Source organism: Scatophagus argus, chromosome 15 (assembly GCF_020382885.2).
Source record: "Scatophagus argus isolate fScaArg1 chromosome 15, fScaArg1.pri, whole genome shotgun sequence".
Taxonomy (NCBI): Eukaryota; Metazoa; Chordata; class Actinopteri; family Scatophagidae; genus Scatophagus; species Scatophagus argus.
Window position 1 is genome coordinate 9,793,593 of NC_058507.1, and position 24,578 is coordinate 9,818,170.

Genomic DNA, 24,578 nt, shown 5'->3' on the forward strand with positions numbered 1-24,578 from the left:
TATTTCAGTGCGTGACTCCACTCACTGTCACTCACTTCAACAACAGTGAATCAGACTTGTGCCAAATTCACCATACTGAACTCCTGGTCTCTATTAGATATGTCGCCTACAGTCAGTTAGCCGCTGAATGAAAGAACTCTTTTGTTTATTATCTCATCAGATCGTGATCTGTTCACATAACAGCGCTCTTTGTGCCAGTTCATCAGGTTTACTTGCGCTGCCTTTGTCTGCTGAGCGTTGGATGCGATGCTCTCTCCGCCTCTCCGATTTGTGTGGAGAAAATAAATTTGAGCAGCTGTCCAATGCTGTAATGGACAGACATAAATACACTCTGTATGTACAAGGACGTACACATCTGTGACACCGAGTGAGAAATGTGAATCTGCTTAACTTTATTATGTTTAGGACGGATCATAATATCATTTTTCTTTGATTTCTATTTAATTGGGTCTCGTTTAAAATCTCTTCAGTTAATGAAAATCTGCCTTTGATGCCATGTGAAGCACGCAGTGATTTATTGTTGAAATGTTTTATTCAGTGCAGAATGCACCACCAAGTGTACACACAAGTTCACACCAAAGAACAAAGAACAAACAACACCCTGTTGTACATCCTCCTCCTCCTCCTCAAGTTTTTCTCTCTCACTGTTCACGTTATCAAGTCAGAAATATCACATTCACTTGATTCAGTAGATGAAGCAGTGAAGATATCATACAAAGATTTACAATTTAAGACAATCTAAGAAGCTGGAAAATCCATTGCTTGCAGTGACCAAATCAAGAAAAGACGTTTGGAAATCCTTAACATAATTCTCAATTAACAAGTAACATAAAGCTAGTGTACAGGTGGAATCCAAATTTTACGGTGCTGATTTATAATGACATCTAAAACTAGCCTGTTCTGTCATATTAAAAGCCCCAGTGTTACGATCCACTCTTGTCACAAATATCTCTTTATCACAAATATTTTACATTTCACAGTTTTGTTTGGACGCAGAAAAGTTTTTTGGTAACAGTACAAAGACATGGCTACAAAGTAAAAGGCAGCACAAAAAGACATTTGAGCCGCGTTTGACTACTGGTTGCAGTTAAAGGCAGCATGAACTTGAGCTCTTTTCAACCATTATGACCTTAACGCACTCTGTATTCAGCATCCCAAAATTATGTTTCGGTTCATGTGGAGAGGCAGTTACATCCATTATGTTTATACCTGACATTAGAGTCCATTAGTAGGTAGTGTCCTGTGGTTCACACTTACGAACTGACTCGTTTCATTAATTGGCAGATTTCTTAGCTGATGAGTTGGAAGTGCCCACATGTTTTGATTTGGTCATTGTTACACATGTTTCAATCTTCAAGCCTGTTCAGGTTTTACATTCTAACAGCTGACTTCATATACGTCTGTGTTTGGCTTGTTGGTAATGTCTGGACATGAGTGACACACAGGACAGGCAGGTAGCTCTGGGCAGGACGGGCAGGTGGGGCATCTCGGTCGTTTGAAGCTGAACAACAGAGCGCTGCCTCCCAGCACCTGTAAACATGAGCCCAGCCATCCAAAGTAGAGCGAGCCGGCTGGGTGCAGGCTGAGGTGGGGGAACCTGGGGTTACTGATCCCTTGACTTGGATCTGCCACCCCCAGTATTCCAAGATTGTGGGTGTACACCCCAAGCGCGGTCAGGCTCAGCAGCCCGGACATCACCACCAGGAGTCCACCCGTAGCTGCTACACCTCTCAAAGGTATATCTGTCCAACACCGGACCCCGATACAGGCCAGGACGATGCCGGTGCCACAAAGGAACAATGAGGTCAGGGTCAAACCTTGTGCCAGTCGAACCCTCGGGTCTCTCTGGTAAGGACCTGCCACAGGCCAACACTGCTTCAGCTCCGAGTGCTCCACCTGCAGACAGCTCTCCCAGAGTCCATCAGATCGCAGCAAGAGCAGTGCATCCGCTGACCCCGACCTTGTCCCCATCCCCTGACCTTTCACCCCTGACCGAAGGAGTGACCCCGGCCCTAACATGCCCAGACGTGCTCGTCCTTCTCTCCACTGAGGGGTGATGGCGGCAGTGAAGACAAGCACCAATCCCAAAGGGGCAAAGACAATCCCCATCACCATAGAGGCTGGAGTGTGCATCTTGAGTGGGGAGAACCTGATTCTTTCTCGGCTCTCAAAACATGCAACCTATTAGTTTTCCTGTACAAATAAGCCAGCTGTTCAGTACATGTCCTCAGTGTGAGTATTTTCCAGAAGAAAGGCGACAGTGGCTGCTGCTGCTGCTGCTCCTCCAGACAGGGATGCCGCTCGATCATGCGTCTGTGTCGTGGGAGCCCTCAGAGCGGTGCGGATCTATACTGAAATGATAAGATAATACAATTGGGACGATGATGAAGATAAATATCTCACATAGAATAAAATCCAGTCACGTTTCACAAATGTCTCCTTCCACCAGACACTGTGGAACACAAAACTTGGCATATTTCCTCAGCAAATAAACATAAATCAGCTATGAGCAAAAGCAAAGAGAGTCAATGATGATCAGACAAATAAAAGTTCAACACCTCAAAAAATAGAAGTTTATTAATTACCTCTTCATCGAAACTGTCCTCTCTTTCAGCTGCAAGCTCTTCATCCCGATCGTCTGAGTCAAAGAGAAAGCTTCAGTTAGAGAGCAGAGGCTGGTGCATGTCAGGCATCAGGCAGAAGTGATAGAAAGTGAGAGAGAGAGAGATGAGAAACACAACAGAGGTGTGAGGGGGAGCAGAAGACAAGTGCTACAGCAGCAGGGAGAAGAAGGAGGTCTGGCTTCGCTGCTCCAGTGCTGGACAGGAAAAGACTGCACGGTCGATGCCTGTCTCTGTTGCTAGGATACTATAACTTGGCAAGTCTCAATGTGGCAGTGTGTGTGTGCTTGTTTGTGTGGCTTTATTTATCACAAAACCTCGTTAGACTACTCTCTATACAAGACCAGATTGCCTTGGCATATGTAGGCTGTGCATGTGTGCCTTTGTGTGCGGGTTTGGGTGTGTGTTTTTCTGGCTGCTGTTTTTGCCTGACGACTGATAGCCAGCTGTGACCTTGGAAAAATTCAGCCGGGTTAGTAATTATGTCAGGTCCGCGTCTGAACGCAGACTGTGACCATCTACAGCGTCAAAGAACGTCCTCTAGGACGCAGACAGGACAACCTGAAGTCATGTGTGACTCACACAGACAAATACAAACACACACAAGTAGATACAATCAGTATACAACTCCATCACCCACACACATACGCACGCACACACACACAGGTAACATGATGACTTCCTTAAATGTGAGAAATGCTTCATTTTCCTCAACAGGTATTCTGGCATTACAGATGTTACATGCTACTATCACCTGTTCTCCCTGTGCCTGTGTGGGTTTTCTCCAGATACTCTGGGTACTCCGGGTACTCCAGGTACTTAATTGGCTACTCTACATTGTCCCTAGGTGTGCGTGTGTGATTGTCTGTCTTTGTGTGTCAGCCCCCCTGCTTTTCGCCTGTGAGTTAAGCTTCAGCCCTCCCTCCCTTGATCCTGACCCAAACTTTATTCTTTTTAAACCAAGAACCAAATCATGATGAAACCTGAAACAAATAAATACCTGTTTCTGAGTATCTTCTGAGTTCTTATTTTGATTTTATCCTAAATCTTACAACTCGCAATAAATTAAAAATGAAGCAAAACTTGAGAAAGTACAGGGTAATAAAATATTTTCGTATGATAGTATTACCCCAATCTCATGTGATCAGGGTGAGATCCTGATCTTGTGATCCTGATCTCATCTCAAATGGTCACTAAAATCAGTTCTTTGTATGAAAAAACAAACAACAACAAAAAGCCCATAACAAATATGTAAAATCGTGTTGGACACACAGTACAGGCTCATCCCCTCTGCTGAGTTTGGTCCTTGAAAACAATGTGATACTTTTTATATGTTAGTAACATAGAAATGCAATAAATAAACCAACTAACAAAATCTTTTCATTAACTGAAGCCTGCATTTAATTTGCAATCCAACCGTCAGTTTGTATCTGTCTTGGTCCCCTATGAGGATGATGTTCAGCATGCATGAATCCTTCTCGTAAATTTGACCTAATTAATGGTAGGATATTTCATGTCTGTAAATGTCAGTGGTGGGCTGATGACATTTAGCCCGAGAAGGTGAGCCAGTCAGCACTGGAAAATCTGATTTTGAAAGGATCAAAGACAGTCGGGCAGGTATCAGTCTAAGAATAGACAGCAGCAAAACATTTACTGGAATATGGCAGAATATACAAGAATAGAATAGTCGATACATAAGATTAGGCTGGAATAAAAAAGATTTAATGGAACAAAAATTTGCTGCAAGAATGCATGTCTGGATGCTTAAGAGATCCAAGTGAGTGCAGTGTGTTTTCATAAACACATACCTGTCATCGAGTGTCACCTGTGTCTGTCATTATATGCCAAGTTGTAATTAGAAATTCAGCAGTATTTCCTGTTCTGCTACCAGAATGTTTTGACTTTGTTGATGTGACGGGAAAAAGTCTTCTCTGTAGTGAGTTGAGTGTCACCTTCTTCAAGGTTTAAGGTATTGGGCATGTTTTTGTACACTAGCATCGCTTGTTACTGTTGGACGATGATCAAAACAAAACATGCATTGGCCAAGTCTGCATGTGGAGATGCCAAGATTAAATTTATGGAGACATGCGCAGAGAAGCACAACACTGAAGAAGCTGGTCATATAAAATCATGAACATACTGCAGGTTATCAATATCCCAAACACTTCTTCTCTCTCACACACAGACACAGTTAGAGCGTATGCGTACACGCACATGCACACACACACCGACACACACACACAGAGTGACACAGTCCATGTAGTCACTTACCATTCAGGAGGGGTTGTGGGTATCTCACTGCAGATCTCTGGCTGCCTCCCCGCTCTCGTCTGAATGGCGACAACATGTTTCGCTCCCTGGCAGCAGATGGTGCAACCACCTCTTCATTATTCTTGCTCTCTCTTCCTTCTCATCTGTCCTTGCTTCAGCAGTCTCCCTTCCTGTCTCTGCCTCATAGTTTTCGCTGTCCTCATGTCTCTGTTTGTCCTTGTGCCTGCCCCCCCTCACCCTCCACCTCCACTCCTTTTTTTTGTCTGCTTGCCTTGCTGCCTCCTCAGTGTGTGTGTCTCTCTCTCTCTCTCTGACTTGCTGAAGGATGTCTGTGTTATATCAAGGACACAGTGACTCTCTGCTTTTCCCTGTTGCTGTCACCAAATAGGGAAAGGCATTGAGCTTTTCTGTATCAGCCAACATACGCCCCGCTGCCTATTTTGGAGCACATGGAGCGCTTGAAACCCAAAGCATGATTTTTGTTTGTGTGATCATATGAAGACAACTGCCCTCCAGAGACAAACACATATGTGCTAACCTATACATACAACAAAATACACAGAAAATAGGATCAGCCCTCTCATGCAGATGATTCATGCTTTTGTTTGATCTGCAGAGAGAAGTGTTTGCTTTTAAAGATTTCCAATATACACTTCACCTCAAAAGGACTAATTGTAACCATGCACACACACACACACACACACACACACACACACATACACACACACAAACACACACAGGAAGCATGTTCTTATCTTTTGTTTGTCCCAGTGATGATTGATCCTAACAGGGCCGTGAATGGCTCGCTGTGCAACTGTGCAATCTGTATGCATGAGAACTATAAATAAATATGAGACAAAAAACCTATTATGCATTTTCTTTATTTTTTTTACAAAAGAGGCAAGATATGCTAATACAACCAGAATTTCCATGGTATAATAATGAAATATTACGGGGTTACATGCCTGTTTTGAAATGATGCGTAATGTATAAGGGAAGAAAATCTTACACACACATACATATATACACGCACACACACACTATGAAAATCCTCTGGCAGGTCTCAGAGTTTGGTGGTGGTTTGGGGGGGGGTCCAATAAAACTCCATACAGTCAGGAAATGTCCACAGATTTGGGCTAAATGGTGGCCAATACTAACCCTTTTGTGGTCTTATGCGCAGAAATGTTTGACTTGTTGGGTGTGAATTTAACCCGATGTCGGGCCATTTTAGTTGTGAAACTAACTGGAACCTTCAGGAAGACACTTACGGCAGTGAAAAATATTATGGGTGGGTTGTGGCTGAGGAAACGCACCATTGGGGCTGGTAGAAGAAATGATAAATACACTGAAAGCAGCAGAAGCAGCAGGACAAGCGACCTCTGAAAATAAACTGTACACACATCATGTACAGAACTCTGTAAAAAATAAATTGAAATACATAGCAATTCATGGAAAATGGGTTGTAACATACACATGGCTAATCCATAAAACACTGTCATATTAAAATCTATTTACATTATATATACACAGGCTGTTTATCATAATTGCTCTTACGTTACAATATTAAATTCAAATAACAGAATCATAAGGATGGTGTCGAATGGTATTTACAAAAACGAGAAAGGGTGTAACTGTTTCAACCGAGTTTGGGTAAATTGGAAAAGTCTCTTCAGTTCTCTAACTAGTTTTGGCTGTCCACAGCTTATATTGTAGGTGACTGGGCAGTGCTTTCAGAAGTGGCTTAAACTGGCACTTTTAACTTGTTATTTCCTTCAATGAAGCAGGTCACTGATTGGATGGTGGCTCTCATACTTCGATGAGAGTGACTCGGAACTGACCGGCAACGTCTTCGGAAATCTCAATTTGGAAGGCTGACTGATTGGTGTAGTGTTCGATGATGTTGTCGTCCATGTTGACGAGAATACTGAAAAAAAGACAAGCAAAAACGAAAAGTTACCTCTGTGATCGTAAAGACAAGTCCAAGACAAACAGGTCAAATCGAAGCATGTTTTTAATAAATAAATAAAAACAGATTCATCTTAAAAACTAGGACATGCCAATTGGCTCTAAGATGTGCCTTGCTCTACTTTTCACTCATGTGACATAAGCAAAAGGTCACCAGCTTTCTTGTTTGAGTTAAGACCCAACCTGTCATTTGTTATTTGTTTGGAGGAAGCATCTCCAGTGAAAAACACAGTAGCGGTTTATCTTTTCCATCAGTAGTGGTAGTAAATCAGGTCGCTCTCCTCCTCCTTCCTCCTCCCCAACACTGTCGCAAACCCTTAAAGCTTTAATGACCAAACTAACCTCCGTGCTCATGCATTCTGCCTGCAGGGACAGAGACTGATTGAAGCAAGGAGTTAAAGAGAGTTAAAGAGGAGGGAGGGAACTGCGAGGAGGGAATGTAACCCAACCTGTTGGCTCAGCCGCCGCTGCTGCACCCCCCCCGGGTGCTTGAGTCTCTGGTCTTATTAACATCTGTACTGATCTCCCCAGTTGCGGGAAGGAATCTAGTTTGACGGTTATTAGGTGAGAAATAATCAATTCGTTGCTCATTGCATATTCTGCTAATGAGCAATGCTGATAACTTTAAGGAAGATTTTGATGAATCATAAAATGAGACTATGACCTTTCCACTGGAGTACCACCCTTTTATTCTAATGTCTTTTGTTTGTTTGTTTGTTTTTTTAGGCAGGGCACCAATCCAAAGCACCCAGATTCACTGCAGGAGAAGTGCAGCTCTAACTCATTTGACCTGACTAGTGTTTAGTTGATAGAGAAGTGACGTGTGATAGTTAGAAACAAACAAACCAAAAAAATCTCAAACCTGACGGACGACCAGTTGTCCTCCAAAGCCTTCCACATTATCAGACCAGATATCTTTTTCACTACCAAAAAACTTCCTGATGCTCCGATGTGATGAACATAACTAGGTACAACAGTCAGTCATGACGCATTGCGGGACTTTTGAAATCTTTTTATCCTACCCTCACCTGTCTTTCTTTTGGAGGAGCTGCAATTAATACATTCCAGCAGGCTGAGCCAGCTAACCTACCTACCCAGTCTGTCAACATGAGCTTCCTTTAAGGAGAATGACATTAAAACCACAAAATAAGCCCTGAATTTATGCGCATCTTCTGTGTCAAACAAACTTCTTTAATCCAACTTGTGTGTTAAGCTGGTTGTATGAGAGCAATGCATGAGGCATACCAATGAAACAATAGGACACTCACCCTCTTTTGCATTTTTTGTAGATTTTCCCGATGGTGTCTCTTTGCATACCATACTTTTCTGAAACCTGAGGAAGGGGAGAAAGATGAGATGACAGTTAGCTTGATGAAAGAAAGTGAATGAGATAACACACGGTAAAGTCAATACTACGCATTACATGCGTGTGTGAGCATCTGTTTGTTGGAAGTTAACCACAGAGATAAGGTTCCACGTCAGAAATGAATTAATTTTGGGGGGTTTGTGTTACTTACAGCTTCTCGCAGGCCTGACAGTGTTGGCGTGCTGAGCATGAGCGCATCAAACACCTCTTCAGCACCTGTCCTCACGTACAGCAGAACTGTTGGAAGGCAAGAAAATACATGAAACATTTAGCATAAAAAAGAGAAAAGCTTATCAATTCATTGTTCTTTTGTTTTTGTTTTTTTTTTTTAAATTACTTTTAGTTTTCTGTCTACCTCTTTGTGGGTCTTCTCTGCGGGCTTGCTTGCTTGGTGGAGAGCTGTTCTGGTCTCTGTCTTGATACAGTCTCTTAAGGGAACTCCTAGGACAATAGAGCAGACATTCACATTAAACCAAAGCATCAACTATCTGTTTATTTGGAAATAACCGGTTATGATGACTGTTATTGTTGTGTTTATTATCTCTGCTCACCTTTCGTTGTCGTCCATGGGAGGGGCCTGGAAAGACAGAGAGAAACAGAGAGATCTGATTAGACACAAGTCAACTGATAAAAACATTGCTTAATGTCCCCCTTCCCACCCACGTGTACACAATACCCTAAAAACGAAAAAGAATGTTATCATTACTTCAAGACTGCATTTCCCATAACCTCTAACACAACCACGTAAGCGTGGACGCTGATGGAGTGACACTGATAGGACCATCCTGCGCTTTATCATACTGGCCAATCAAAGACTCTTTCTGCCTCAGTCGTACACAGCAGACTGTACTGCATCCTTAAGTCAACCCCGACTAGCCTAGTCTAGCCTTGATGAGCTTGAACTGATGAGACCTCTTGGATGAGAGGCGAAACGTCTTTAAAGGCACTTAACCAAGTCCTGTTGCCTTCAATTCAATCTCCTTAAGGTAACCCAGAGGAAGAGGAGAAGGGAACAAGAACAGAACCACAAGAAAAGCAGGAGCTCTTTTGGAGTTGCTTATTCCCCTAACACACACACTCATACACATCAATCTAGACTCCTCAGTGTGGGAAAACTGGCCTGTCTGAACAACACTCTCGCCTCAGTGTGTTTGTAAGTCTGTGTGAGTAAAAGAGCACATGAGGGTGGCGCATACTCTATGTCAGATGTCTGTGTGCTTTTGCACCAGGTGTGTGTGTGTGTGTTTTCGCATGAGCCCCCATAGCTTAATCTCAGTGTCAGTAGCTGTAGCGGCTTGCACAGGTGCCTGGTTTCGACTCCAATTAGCTCATCTGATCTTTTGCCTCAATTTTGCTGACACCATATCCTCCCCTTCCCAGCCCACTTTTCCCACTACATACTTTCCCACAGTTTTTTTTCCCTGTCTGTCTCGTGCCTGCAGGGATTGAGGGGTCAGGGATATGATTCACTCAAAGCAGGAAGTAAGAGGGGAGAGGAGTTACCAGCAAACAGAAAATAGAGTTAAAAGCAGGGCTTACCATGCGCTGTAAGCTGGAGAGGTGTGCCTCTGGAATGAACAGAACTGGCTGGGTGACGTGGTCATCCAGTGTTTTGAAGAAAGTGTAGTCACTGCCCACGGAGCTGGTCACTAAAGACTTGTTGGCTGGGAACAAAAACAGAAAAGTCCACAATGTTATAACACACTCTCTGAAGATAATGTTTGCTTACCATAATACATAATTTGGGATGAAATGATCTTTTGCACTCACTGTTAGCATCGTTCTTTCCCCTCCTTTTGCTTCTTTTCCTCTCCTCATCACGCATCTTCCTCTCAGCACCCTGAGGACACACAATCACATGGTTACGGTGATGACTTTGACTGCACAAGTGCCACATTTTGTGCGTGTGTGTAGGAAAAAGCTGACTGGAGTGACACAATCGACGTACCTTATCACAGAAAATCTTGACCTGGCACGCAGCTCTGTGTATGAGATGGTTGGTTCCTGAGCTGTAGTCGTAAGTGTCAATCTGTATGTTTAGAGGCAGGCCCTTCACCCCCTTCTGAGAGGAGAAGTCTGTGCTCAGGGAGTTGATGCCAATGTAGACCTGTGAGAACAAAAAAGTAAGTACATCCTGGTAGACATAATGACAGATTTGAGAGACATATCTCACAGAAAACAAATAAAGAAGCTAGAGTCATTCACAACAGGTGTTTTTGGAGTGAGCCTTTGTTTGATATAAAAATATACAATCAAGGTTTAAAAGAAACTGTCTTGAAAATGAAAATGTTTCACTCTGCCTTCCTTGTGTTTTATTTCCTTCCTAATCATTAAAACGCATTCTATCCTCACAATTTGCGCTGATAAAAATTTCTCCTTCTTCCTGCTCCTCTCCACCTGCAGCAGGTTTGGTGGCCCCACCTTGGCGCCTTTGGGCCACAGAGTAGCTCCAATAAGCTTTGGCGGCTCTCACCTGCTGTGGTGACAGGAGCCTCAGGGCCAAACACATTTCTGGGATTCCTCCCCTCCCTCATCAACCACTCCTTCTCTCTCTCTCTTTCCTCACCTCCCTTTTTTTCTAACTTAGCTCCTCTTTTCTTCTAAATCACCTGCTCGGTTCATTCCCTCCTCAGAGCACTGGCCTTACAAAGCTATGAAAACATCTATGCATTGTTGTTTGACAATGATGTGAGCTTACCTTGGCCTCTTCACTGGGGTTCCAGATAAAGGAGAGAGCGTTGAAGGCCACCTCCTCGATGTTGCTAATACCGCTGTACACCTCTTTGTAGTCAGCTATAAAAGAAAAAGAAAAACCTCTTTAATCATCTTTCTGCATGAGAGTACGTGTCTGTGTACAGGTGCACAGTGACCATGCATGTCTTATTTCCACGCGTGAAGTACATACCAATGTCAATAACCCTCTGCTTTACGGTTGGCTGACGCGCATGCCAGTGATTCCAAAAGCGGAGTTGCGTTTCTGGACTCTTGTCATTCTCAAATACAGCCATCACTACCGTCTGAAGTGAAGAAAGAAAAGCGACAGAAAAACAGAATTATGGGAGTTTGTCAGGCTGAATATGATTCTTTCAGCTCAAACCGTCATCACGTTTCATTTATCACTCCAAATCCCCCTTTTCTCCTCACGCTGTCATCAGTTATTTGCAGTGAGCGGGTGTGTGTTTGTGTGTATTCTTATCCTCCGATTTGCTTGACAAAGAAAAGGGTTGTCGCCTGTGTTTTCAAACCACAGTACATCACTCCCATTCTGTTTCACTATTGTTTTTTCCGCCCACTCTACTTGTGTCACGTTAGACAAATGGAGCTGAGCTGAGTCCTCTTGCACTCTGGCCTCACTATGCCACTGTAAGAATAAATGATATGGGCCAGGACACTATCATTTAAACTGTAGCAGCCCAGTGCGCAGGGTGTCAGCAGGAAATTAGTCAGTCCTTTCTTAGCTGGCTCCAAGGGAGGGACAGAAATTTGGGAAGGGTTGGCATGGTGGCACGCAAAGAATTTATGTATTCATAAGCCTGTGAAAAAAGCCTGAAGGGAAGGATGGATTTTTTTTTTTTTATGTAACCAACACACAAAAACAAAACAGGAAGAATCATTCCCGGTATTAAAAAAAATGCTCCTTGTCTTCCTGTTGATTTCTCCCTTTACTCACCTTGAGTTTGGTGGCACTGCGGCAGGCACTGCTGTCCACTCCATGGAGAGTGATGGGGTAGAACTGGCCCTTGTTCAGGTAGACCATGGGCAGCTCATTGGACTTGTAAGAAGAAGCCAGAGGAGCTCCCAGGGAAAACTGGAACTCACTTCTGAATCTCTCTGGTGGGGAGCCGGCATAGGAGCCAGAGTAGCCTGGGCTGCACTGCTCCTCAGGAAAAGGATCGCTGTAAGGAAGTGTCTGAAATCCACAAAATCACACAAGCTTATTTATTAAGAAAGGAAAGAGGGAGAGGCAAAGAGACTCAGCTTTCAAATGTTTACACTAAGCGTACCTCAGTGCTGGGGTCGGGGAAAGCACCGGGCTCAGGCCACTTCTGCAACAGGGAGTCAAAGATGCTGTTGAACTCCTGTTTGTCGTAAGAGTCCGCTACGACGCTGGTCAGGGTGGCGTAGGAGTCTGAGGTGGTGGGAACGGAAATGGGCAGCGAGGTGTTCGGTTTGGATCCCAAGACCTCTTGGGGATGGCTCAAAGGAACGCTTTCAGAGATGATCTTCATGACATTGGCAGTCGTCTCCAGTGAAACAAACTCATTGGGGTTGGTTGGAGTCCTAGCAGGGTGGGGACGAAGGTGAAAAAGAGGGAACAGGAAAGCTGATTAATGACAACAGGAAAGCAACTTTTGTGAGGTCAGCATGACTCAGGTACTAAAAGAAACAGACAACCCTAAAGTGACTAACTGTAGTGCGCCTTAAACATTTCAGAAGCTTGCAGACAGCTTGTGCAAACACACCAAAGTCAGCCAAAGCAATTTTTGCGTCTAAACTCTGTCAGCACACATGGCTACTGCAAGGCGAACTCACAGAAAGACAAAGTTTGAGTCTGGGTGGGTACTATTTGTCTCTTAATCCAGCTTTTTTCTCTCTCTGTTTGAGTTTCCCTGTTTAAAATGTTTGAGGGGACAACAGTGTGCCCCAACAATGGCCATTTCTCGCCCACCTAACGAGAACGGAGAGCACAGCGAGGACAGAGGGAGGAGAAAAACAGTCTGACTGCTTGTTGGGAAACTCTTCAAGCAAGGCAGAGGTGATGATGGAGAGCAGATAGATGGATGGAAGGACTGGCGAGGTAGACAATAATCCCTCTGACTATGTTTGACTTCAGGATTACCCACTCACCTGTTTTTGACTTCCCAAAGCCCTGCCTTTCTCTTTCTGCACTAACACTCTCTCTGATACATTTTATTCAGAGACAACAGAGGGTGGGAAATTGAAATTTGAAATGGAACTTTTATGACATTATTTGATGATTCTGACTATCTGTTTGATGCAGGCAGCTGTATGAAAGCACATGAACAATTTTACAGCAGCAACTGTCTGATGAACAGCTGGTTTGTGGGTCTTACCTGTCTGTCTTGCAGATGTTGCCAGCGCGGTTGCAGGCAACAATCTTCTGCTCTTTCTGGTTCTGAAGGGAAAAAAAAAACACATTTTAAACAACATGGTCAAAGTGAAAAAGCTAATCTTGTGCTTTGTTTGGTTTCTCACTGCTGTTGTTTCTACATTGTGTACCTTGCACTGCTCATATAGCATGGTCAAAGCTGTCAGATCATCTCCAGGGTGCAGTCTGGGTTTGGGGTGGGTCTGCTCAGGGACAGGGCTCTCCAGGTAGGACCAGGAGTCCATTATATGGTTAGTGAAACGGTTATAGTTAAAGTTCTCACTCTGAAAGACCAGTCCCAGAGTCCTACGGAGAGAGGGAAAGAGTTGAATGTGACTGGTTAGATTGACAGCAAACTGAAGTTCAAAGTGATGAATTATCTGGCGGTGCAAAATAAAAATAGATGCATTTGGGTTTTAAATTCTTTGCTGCACACAGGGTTTGACAGAATGTGATTAACAGCTGTAGTCGAGCCTGAGGACACTGTACATACTTGCCCCTGAGCATGGAGGGTTTCGATTGCAAAACCACAGAGCTGACTAATATCCCTGAGAAGCAATGGTGTCAAAAAGGTTTAAAAAGCAAAGGGCCACCCACTAACGCTCACCATCACCTCCCCTGAACATACACACATTTTGAATCCTGTATAAATTCTCTTATTTGCATAGACCTCAAAAGAGATGACAAGATCTTTCGCTAAATAAATAAAAGACCCACAAAAATCACTGAGGTGATCTCAGGTTTTTCCATATCTCTTGTGAAGAAAAGAAAGAAAGCCAGGGATTCTGAGGATCGACTTTTTGTTTGGAGAGACTCGCAGTGACATTTGATTGCAAATATCCCGCCCACCAGGATAAGCCCTCTTTGGAGTTCCTCTGAAGTAGCTAATGAACAAATAGCTGCAGTTTACTCTGGATAAACAGCTAATTAAATGTGCTGACAGGAGGAGAAAAAGACCACACGTGTTCACAACCGCAACAGAACCAAAGCTCAGGGAGAAGTCCAGCAATTTCTCACAGGGATTTAACACCACGCCTTGAGAACTAGAAAAACAGTATTTGAGCGACAAATAATATGCATTTTAACTTTGGTTTTGTATCTGGATTACAGCTTTAGTTTGCATCTACTTGCTTGATGTTTCAGCAACGTTAAGAATACTAAAAGAAGACTCCTACACCTGCTCTAAGATGCACCTGTCTATCCCTCTCATACACAGCAGCCTCAGCAAACACCACACAGTGACACACACACACACACACACACACAAACACAAACACACACACACCATTAGTGACTCCCCAGTTCCCCAGTAGAAGTTGAGTGCAGATCTTTTTAGACAGACATGGAGGGGGTGTCATGTCTCAGGTTTCACCATTATGTAATTCAATGCATTACATGCTTTCATTGCCCCCTGTCTCTGTCCAACACCTCGAGAGGAGATTCTTATTTCTCAGTCTCCTTTTGTGTCCGGTGGCCCTTGGGTTAGTGACAACACAAGCCGAAACAAACCCGCTACCACCACAAATCCAACTGTGTGTTTGTGTGTGTGTGTGAATGTGTTCAAATTATCCATATCAATTTCCCCAGCAAAACACCCCTTTCTTAAAACAGGGATCTTTCACATGGGGGTCTCATTGCAAAAAAAAACAACAGAGGGGGAGTGGTGGTCTGTCCCTCAGACTGGGATCTAACCTGAACTATTTAGTGTATTACACAAAGTCTAAACCAAAGTGTTTTTATCTTGTAGGCAAAATTTAAAAAAATCCCACACATTTTAAGCCACAGTAAGAAAAAAAAATATCCTCACAAAACTTACTCAGTCTCTTTGGTCATGTCTCCAATCCAAGTCAGCCGGAATAGGTTCCTTTAATTCTCTTCTTCTTCTGTTTGTGTGTGTTTTCCCTCTGTGTGTTGGTGAGTCTGTCAGTCTAGCAGAGGAGAGCAGTGACACACAGATGAGTCAAGTGTTGTGATTCCTTGAGAGAACGGCCCAGATTTATCACATGGCAGCAAAGATTCTCTCTCTCCCCTGATTGGTTGAGAAGACTGAAACAGGTGTCTGATAGGACAGGTGTAGGATCATTAACTCTTTCCAAGCTGGAGAGAAACTTGCATGTGTATGAGTGTGTGTAGCCAAGAGAACACTTTGCAAGACAATCCAAAGCAGGAGTGTTTTGAATCTCATTATCCCACCAGATAAAAGAGCGAGATTGAGGATCCCAGAGGTGTGAAAGGTTTGGTAATGACCTGGAACTCGGCTTTAATGTGTTAATAGTTTTTCAGTATCATTTTTCACTCTCCCTTATTTCCATGTCATACACAAGTTTTGGTTTCTTACTTTCTGGGGATTATAGATTGAAAGATGGATACTTTAGTGTTTGTGGTCAAGACTTCTGATGAGAAGCTTATTTTGAAGTTTAATTTTTAAACCCAATTAAATTGCAAAAAATTCTCAGATTTAAAAATTTGAACAGAAAAAAACTGGAGAATAACATCAAATTATTTCTTAAATATTTAGAATTATGCAGCCAGTGTCATTTTTAAAATGCATTTAAATGTACACAATAGCAAAACAAAATATGCACACACAGAATTTACTCTTTAAATCCAATATATCTACTACATTGGATTTAGAGACCCAGTATAATAGATGTATACAATATTATCTTCTTAGTCATTGAGTTATTATTGTCATTGAGTTATTTATAGAAGATGCAGTTAAATGTTGCAATCGATCCAGCAATTTTGATTTCTAACGATAAATCAGGTTTTATAAAACATGATATGTTTGGTGTGACAAAAATTGATTTGTATAATAGAGCACCAGTAGTTGTCGAACAAATGTAGTGGAGTTACAAGTACAATATTTCCCTCTGAAATATAATGAAGTAGAAGTAAAGCACTCAGGTAAATCACACATAGCACAAGATTTTAAAAAGTACACTTGTGTAGATGCAGGCCTTTTTAATTACTTTCTTCCATTGTAATTTACTAATATTAAAATATTGGTTAAAGAGATATTGACTCTTTCCATGGTCTACCATTTTTTTTAATTTTAGCTGACTTTGCTTGTGGAAGTGGGATTTAATTCAGAACACATACCTTGAAAATGAGTGGAGACAGATTTTTACAAAAGTAGCTCATGAGCACAAGATGAAATGTTCACTTTCACAATGATTTCACAGTCACACACACAAACACACACACACACACACACACACACTAACAAATAGAGCCAAAGCTCACAATTTGCTTGTGTGTTACCAGGAAGCCAAAAGTTGTGAAGCTTATAAGGTCTTCATGTCAATCAGATATCATCTTCCACCCACACACTGGTATGCACTTAGACAAACACACACACACAAACACACACACACACAGTAGGGAGCATGTGCATAATTACATATGGCTGTTTGTGTGCTCATTTTTGTGTGTGTGAAGCACCTCTCACCTGAGGGAATCTGGCGTGGTAACACACAAGGGTGCGTGCTGTGCAGCTTGCCCACACACTCACACACACCCTCGTAGAGTAAAACACACACACGCACAGAGGCCCAAGGGCAAGTTGGCATTGGGAAGAGAGAGAAAGAGAAAGACTTTTCTTTGTGGGGCACACCTTTATTATACAACATAAGCCCTGTAAGGACAATTGAAATTAAAGAAAGTAGTTCCAGTTAAAGCTCCGTCCTTGTTTACAACACCTTCCAAATGTCAAAATGTTGTCCAAATGATGTATTTGTTTTCACATCCCATTAGCCCAGGTTGCACATGTGCAACTCCAAGCATCACATTCAGACATAAAGTTACCACAAGGTGTGAGAGAGGGAGAAAAGGATGTGGGTCCACAAAGCCACCGGGTTCTCCTTCACTTTCCTCTGCTTTTAGGGTGTGAACTCTTTGTCTCTCCTGTGTCTCTCACTGCCTCTCATCTGTACCTCATTAGTGATGTAAAATTAGCACATCAGAAACTCTTCTCACTTCAGTCAAATAAGGCACTCTGGTAAATGTAGCCCTATTTTAGTTAGTTTCCACCATTGCGATTTACCATGAGATTTAAAATAATACTAAAATAGAGACTGACTGACTGAAGATTGGCTAAATTATTGAACTTCTTCTAAATTATTTTATCTTCTGTTCTAACTTTTTCATTTTAGACTTTGCATTCTCACTTTCTTGATGTTTTGACTTTACATTTTTAACTTCCCTGTTTCTCTCTGCACTTCAGTCACATGAAAGATCTCATTAGGCCCTGATGCACACATCTAAACACCAACATCCTGACAAAACACTCTGGATGTTTGTGATCAGTGCTTCAACTAAGGGAATTTTTAATATATTTTTGGATAATATAAATATATATATATATATATATAATATATAATTTGGAGCAGTTATTTCAATTAATGTACCAATTTCTCCATAATTCCCATCAAAGCATATAATTTAACTTTACAGGAGACTTCCAAGGAAATTTTGAGTCTGTATAATATAGCTCACTTTATTTAGTGTTTTAATTAATCCCCGATGCCTAACTCTATCTCTGCAGAAATTTGAGAAAGGTGAACTTGCAACACGGGAAGTCAGGTTTCTGTTGTGTTTCTGCAGGGTGTCATGTATTAAAATGTGCCCTCACTCAAATTCTAAGCCCAGTCTGAATGAAGTCCTATCGAACTTTTCTTAAAAGTCTCTTCGGTGTTGAACTTTCATGTTGTTGTAAAAGTGCTAATGGCCCCAAAGAGACCTGTGACCCTGTACGACTGGGTGGGAACGATGGGGAGATTAAAGATGGATGGATGTCACAAGATGTTCAAACGACTGCCTTTCATGCCTTTAAACTCAGCCACTGAGCAGTGAAGACAAGACCCAAGTGTCCTGGCGCTTTGGTCTGTTGTGTGTGACTGTTTTGTGTACATGTGCGTGTGAGTATGCAGCCGTGCATGGTGGCTAAACAGACATCAGGTCTCGCTCTACGCACGACTGCTGCTGTGAAGGGGCTCTCTCATCACCTTTCACCTCACACTATCTCTCTTTCTATTTTCTCCCGCTTGCTCTTCCTTTCGCCTTCTTTTCCTGCTCCTCTTTTCCCTTACGGCTGCTTGACCACCAAGTCTCATCCTGCTCTTACTGCTGGAGAACATTTCCATCAACACTTAATCACATAAAAGATCATGCAAATTTAAACCCTTGAACTGCAATGAATAAGTCATGAGGTGAAGAAAACTAACAAACCAATTCTTTCTGATCGACAGCAACTCCTACTCTGCAGACATATCTCTCTTTCTATCTCTCTTTCTCTTTTTCTATCTCTCCATCTGCTCTAATGCCTGGTTTGTCTTGGAGGAATGTGTGCTAAGGGTTGACAGAGATACAAGGAGCCCGGGGCGTGTTGCTCCCTTTGCTAATCATACTGGGAAACCAGTGAGGGATGCACCTGTTGTTATAAAGTCCTGACACGTTTATGTAAAACCGCAACGCTTTCCCTTTTCCTCCAACTCTGCTTCTCTTCAACTGCTCTAATGTCCCGCACTTATCCAATATGTTCACCGTCATCAGTCTTGAGAACAGGGCTTTTATTGTGAAATAGCCTTTGGCAGGAGGAAATAGACTGCACGCACGGCTTGAGTGGATGGGCAAATAATGTTTCCGTTTGTGAGGCAAAGGCAAGAGCCACTATTTAGCAGTACAAAAGAATTTTCACCATCATGTAATTAATCTAATTTCTGCTGCTTTCTGCTTCAGAGACACATAATGCTTCATTTTTTAACTCTGCTGTAATAATCTTACTGCTGTAGTTACTTGTTATTCTGTTGATTACTTTTCATACAAGACACACTGCACGATAAGTCCCTGAAACAGGATGCATTACTCAGTGAAAATGTTTTTCATTTTGAATTCAGGATTTTTGCTTGTATCAGAACATTTTTAAACACTTGAAATGCTATTTTCTTTTACTGAAGTAACTTCTTTCATCATTGTGAGCTACCCTAACCCTAACCCTAATACTTTGGTTTCCATTCCTGTTATACCATAACTGAGCTTGATTCAAGTACGAGCCCTAATTCCCATGCAGGTAGGCCATTAAGACTTCCATTGCTGGATGGAAAAACCTCGAAGGAGTGTGTGTGTATGCATGTATGTTTCATGCTAAAATCAGCTCACTGCTTTTAGGACACTGTCTGCAGCTAAATCACCAATGTGTGTTTGCAAGATTGGTTGACCTCTGCCAGGTGCTCTGACCTCCTCAGAGCTGTGATACTGTGGTGAAAAGCGAGACCTCTTCAGCAGAATCTGGCTGTCACTTTGTTTGGCCTGGACTCGAAGAGGCTCCAAGAGTCTGAAAACACTCTCAAACCCCCACCTCCTCAGTCGCACTCCTTTTTAATATTCCCCCACCAGCTAGAAGTAGCCACTCCCAGAAACTCAAATTGCCCCAAGTGAGGAATCAGGGCGGTGGGGGAGGAGAGGAGGGGATTTAGGTGTAAACGTGGGGTAAGAAATGGTAAAATTTAGGGTGAGGAGGTGTCAGAGAGAATATGAAAAAGCAGCAGATTGATGTTAATGCTGGAAAGGATGTCACAAGAGAGAAAATGGAGAGCTGAGAGGAGGGAATGGCAGAGTTTTGGAGCTCTTCCAGCACTTTGACATTTGCATGGTGGCCAAACGACGTTAAGACTGGAGCAGGGGGAAGCCGTATAGGAGAATTTGGAGGTTGTGTTGCTCAGTATGTATGCATTTCTCTGAGCTCTGCCTGGGGGCAAGTATGCTGACAAAGAAGCTGCAAGGGGATTTTACGGGCAAAGAGAAGAGTGTCATAAATAAGAAATGCCTTGTTCATCCATAAAAATAATTGCATGAAGGGAAAATAAGTACAATTACTGATTGTAAAGTGTTTAGAGTGTTAGCGATGGTATAATGATGCATTTCTCTAACTGATCAGATATTTCCTGTGGGAATATAACACTTAAAATTGAGGTTAACAAAATTCAGGTCACCTAAACTTAATAAAGTCCTGACCAGAGCTGTCCATTTTCCTATAATAAGTTTAACTGTACAGGGAAAAAAAAGACGTCTGCATGAGCTTTTGATCATCTGCCTGAAATATTTCTGCTATGGCAAACATTTTAGCTTCTAAGTAATTCTCTATATAGAGCATAAAGTTCAACAGAGTGACTCAAGTGGGATTTTGCCATAAGTTTCAAACTGTGTAAGTCTGTCCTTTCATACTGGAGTTTTTTTTCTACAGCATGTTTGGGGTGTAGGCCCTCAAGCGTACTGAGAAGAACCACTGGTTTAAGATAATGGAAAGTTTGCTCTTACATTTCTTTCTCAAATTCTGCTTTTGTCTTTGAAAGACTGGAATGAAAACATCTGAAAGAGCCACTAAAATAATAGTGCCTGTGGAATGACATATAAATACTGTAAGTGCAAAAAGACACACACACACATACCTCTAAAATGCACTTTCTCTTTCTCTTACACATAAACATGAAACATTCAGGCATACAGAAGTGCACAGTAACAGACAAACAAAAGTTCCAGATTCAGACAGGTGATAACTTTATCTGTCACAGGGGCCAAATCTCTGCATCATTTGCCATATGGACCAGACACATTAATGAAGTAAGTGCTAGTCAGAGGGAAATATCTGCCGAGAGTGTAAAGATATAGATACATAAGAGATGTTATCTCTGATATTTGAAAATGTATGACAAGTAGATGAAAATCTTAGAGGTGTGTGAATGTGTTCATATTTGTAATGAGGACTGCAACAAGTTGACGTGTGAGATCGATCACCCATCATCAAAGTTTGAAGATACACTGAAACACTGAAACACTGTACACAGAAGAACCAAAATACTGAGAAGACAATGAAAAAATGAGGTTTAGGATGTGGGACAGTGACTGTATCAAGATCTAAAAGTGAAGCTAAACGCATAGGTTTGAGCAGGAGGCTGTCAGATTGCAACACACACAAGCACACAGTCTTTAGGCTACTGATTGTGGTCCCACCCAGATGGAGAGCAAGTATTGGTGCATCTCCATATCAGGTTTCGTTCAGGACCCCTGAGGCCAGGGGTAGATACAACTTCACATCACAGTTCACAGCTTCTTGGAAGACACCCTTATGTGCAGCAACTAACAACTGCAAGTGCTTAATTGCACTCACTTGTCTGGGTTGATGGAACATTCCCAGAATGCTTTGCAGAAAACATTTATAACCTAAAATTTTAATGTGTCAAAGTCACCACAAAGTCAGTCACCTGGTACTGTCCAATTTTTTTAAGGTCTTTAAATCATATAGTTATTCATAGTCTTTTTACAGTTCAGTTTTTGAATCACATATCAGTTAGTTAGTTTTAGAGGTGCTATTATGCTATGTGCTGGATTTAATCTCCTTGGAGTTGAACCAGGCTCACTGATTCTTCCTGTTCCCAGACTTTATGCTAAGCTAACAGGCTGCTGGCTATAGCCTCATATCTACCATACAGATATAATAGGAGGCAGTCACAACAGAAATGGCAACTTTACATCATCATGACAGCATTTGCTACATTATCTATATAACAGAAAAATCTGGATTACCCTTTAGGAATAGTTCAGCATTTTGGGAAATGTGCTTATTCACTTCTTGCTGAGGTAGATGGGAATATTTAATGTATGCTTTGGGATCTAAAGGGTCTAAATCTGAGCGAGTTGTTTTCCTAAGCTAACCTTCTGCTGGCCAAAGCTTCATACGTATTGATCTCCTCAACCAACTATTGCATACTGTGAAAAAGCTGGGAAAAGTTGAAAATTCACTTCACTTTCTGTCTGAAGATACATGCCTTAGTGAATGATCACCATGTCATTATACATATATACAACACATCTATCTCACTGTAACTCAAAACTGTCTCCAAAACGTCTAACCCGCTCAAGTAGTATTCTGCTTTGTCAGCTTGAGTCCGTGAAACATCAAACATCGCGTCAATAGTAATTTTAATTCATAATGAATATTTGCCCGGTGAGTTCACTCAGTCCCAGTAGCCTGAGGCCCTTGACACCCTGGAGAAAAGCCGAGCCGAGTATTTTGGCAAAAATTTCCTGCAGGCAGTAATCCTACACGCAGGAGGTGTGGGTTCACAGCAGATACAGTACAGCTCATATTCTCCACAAAGAGACAACAATGCAGCAATCTGCTCTTTATCTTCAACAGAACGAGACTCTGTTGCAATTAAAAGACAAAATGTTCCCTACTGTTTCAGTTCTCTGTGTGAGTCAAATGTGGGTGCATTGTTTTTTTTGGGTGTGTGCCTGCAGTTGTGTGTGTATACAGGCATGGATGTTCACTTGCAGGTCAAAGTCAAGTGGAAACTGAAGAAGATGAGGGCAGCAGAGAGAATATCTCTCTGGGAAATTACACTCAACCAGGCAGCAGGAGTGCAGGTTCAATCAATTGCCACTCGTAAATGAAGCAGTAAACGCTTCTCTATACATGCTTTGCTTTCAGTAACGATAAACATCTCTTTCTCCTTTTTCCACCGTCCCATCAGCCCCTTTTCTCTCCTCCTCCTCCTCATTCTTTTCCTCTTCCACCCATCATCCCTTTCTGTCCCTCTTTTTCTATGGATGAGTGAAGATATTCCCGTGGGATAGTGGAGGAGGAGAGCTTTCCAGGCCCTGTTGCTTCATCATCCCAAATAAAGCAGGGAACATGTTCAGACCACCTCACCCCGGTTTCAGTGATGAAAACCTCAGACAGAGACTCATTTTCTTCTTGCTTTTATAATGCTGTTTTACTCTTGTTCATTGTCCCTCTCCTGGCATCATTCCCTCCCTTCATCCTGCAACGTCTTCTTTTCATGTCACTTTAAATGATTATTTTTCTCTCTTTCTGCTTCTTGAGCAATCCATACGAAATATATACGCATTTTTTTTCCTTTATGTATTTTTATCTTAAAAAAGAAGAAAAAAAACGACACATAAATAAAAATATAAAATATAGAGTTTGCACTGACTTTCACCCAGCGAATTCTGATCAGTGGGACAAAAAAATTTTCCATGTTCACCTGTGATACTTCCCCGTAATCTATTTCTCTCTCTCTCCCTCCCTTTTCCTTTCTTCGGCTCGCGCCCAGTTTCAGTCTACATGTCTCAGCTCGTCTGAGGTTTAGAGGAACCACGCACTCCTTTTCTCCTCAATCCCTTGGAACAATCACAGCATGTCGTGCTCAAGGGCTGCAGCAGGGCGCGTCCCATCACAGACGGAGGAACAAGGAAGAACAATGTACTGGTGTGCAATCCCTGTGACCTCGAGGTTTGATCCACAAAGTCTGTTACCATAGAGATAAATTAATCAGCTTGTCACTGTAATAAACTACCTGCCGGTCTGTTATTCATTCCCATAAGGATTTATCTCAGAAATCTCCTTCACATCACATCTACCATCTTAACTCTTTTAAAGTGATTCTTCATTCCAAGATTCTTTATTCTGTAAATTGTAGCTTTTCTTAATTTATTTAAGAGGCACAAAGTCAAGTAGCCATGGCTGCTAAAGACTCTTTAAAATCATCCAGTTTGGTCTTTATAGCACTTGACACTTGATTGAGCTTTGGTAGCCAGTACCAATGGGTTGCTCTGAACCCGGTGTTATTATTATTATCCTCGATATTACATCTGTGTTATACTGTATGTCCAAACTAAATATGGTTATCTTGATTCCGTGTTAGATGCAAGTAGCTCAGGCTGACAAATGTATTGAGTTGTGCAACATGTGCATGGGATTCAAGCGCAAAGGTTGGTGCTGCACTTAAGTGCGTGGATTAAAGCAGGAATGCAAAAGTGTGATGCCTCTATAAGTTCCTTCCATCTATTCAACGTCTCATTTGACTGAGCTGGGCTTTGGGTCTTTCGGCCTCAGATGAGTAGAAATGATCTCTGGTATTTAATCTGATATAAAGCAGCATTTCATATTGATGAAACATTTTATTCCACCCTCCTCCAAATTGCAATCCAATCATTGCTGCAAACCCGGATAAAATACTTGCTGGAACACATCAAGCTTTCAAAGAAGGAAATGACCGTTATTATGGGTAAAGTGTACCAATAAGAAAATGAGTGAATAGTGGTAGAATGATCTCATGACACTGAGATCTACCAGAACAATATTAGGGTGCAAGGAAACTGAAGTTATTTGCAGAACTGACATTATCTGCAAGGACTGAAATGTTTTCATTTGAGCATTTGAAACAATGTTATTAAATTG

At 42.0% G+C, this 24,578-nt stretch overlaps 2 protein-coding genes across 5 annotated transcripts; both read right to left on the reverse strand.

Annotated features, from left to right (window-relative positions):
* Nucleotides 1-556: 556 nt before the first annotated feature.
* Nucleotides 557-5,179, reverse strand: cldn23l (claudin 23-like). Of its 3 annotated transcripts, none has more exons than XM_046413706.1 (3): nt 4,893-5,179; nt 2,586-2,638; nt 557-2,346 (listed from the first exon to the last, which is right to left on the reverse strand). In XM_046413706.1, the coding sequence occupies exon 3, from the start codon at nt 2,131-2,133 to the stop codon at nt 1,378-1,380; it is 756 nt and encodes a 251-aa protein (XP_046269662.1). In that variant the 5' UTR covers nt 2,134-2,346; nt 2,586-2,638; nt 4,893-5,179; the 3' UTR covers nt 557-1,377. The 3 variants fall into 3 exon arrangements, with proteins under 3 accessions (XP_046269662.1, XP_046269660.1, XP_046269661.1); XM_046413704.1 differs by having other exon boundaries at nt 557-2,351; XM_046413705.1 differs by lacking the exon at nt 2,586-2,638 and having other exon boundaries at nt 557-2,351.
* Nucleotides 5,180-5,757: 578 nt separating this feature from the next.
* grhl3 (grainyhead-like transcription factor 3) lies at nt 5,758-15,319 on the reverse strand. Of its 2 annotated transcripts, none has more exons than XM_046413791.1 (15): nt 15,150-15,319; nt 13,465-13,639; nt 13,299-13,360; nt 12,228-12,504; nt 11,894-12,133; nt 11,129-11,240; nt 10,922-11,016; nt 10,172-10,330; nt 9,994-10,063; nt 9,763-9,887; nt 8,775-8,800; nt 8,579-8,664; nt 8,375-8,460; nt 8,126-8,190; nt 5,758-6,816 (listed from the first exon to the last, which is right to left on the reverse strand). In XM_046413791.1, exons 1-15 carry the CDS (start codon nt 15,164-15,166, stop codon nt 6,699-6,701), a joined length of 1,713 nt encoding a protein of 570 aa, XP_046269747.1. In that variant the 5' UTR covers nt 15,167-15,319; the 3' UTR covers nt 5,758-6,698. The 2 variants fall into 2 exon arrangements, with proteins under 2 accessions (XP_046269747.1, XP_046269746.1); XM_046413790.1 differs by having other exon boundaries at nt 8,561-8,664.
* Nucleotides 15,320-24,578: the final 9,259 nt, after the last annotated feature.

Excerpts from the sequence above, each read along its gene's own strand:
- cldn23l (XM_046413705.1), bottom strand. The coding sequence starts at position 2,133 with ATGCACACTCCAGCCTCTATGGTGATGGGGATTGTCTTTGCCCCTTTG.
- grhl3 (XM_046413790.1), bottom strand. Across the intron at positions 9,888-9,993 it reads GGGAAAGAACGATGCTAACA|CCAACAAGTCTTTAGTGACC; the intron begins GTGAGTGCAAAA and ends TTTTGTTCCCAG. Across the intron at positions 8,191-8,374 it reads TGTCAGGCCTGCGAGAAGCT|GTTTCAGAAAAGTATGGTAT; the intron begins GTAAGTAACACA and ends CCCCTTCCTCAG.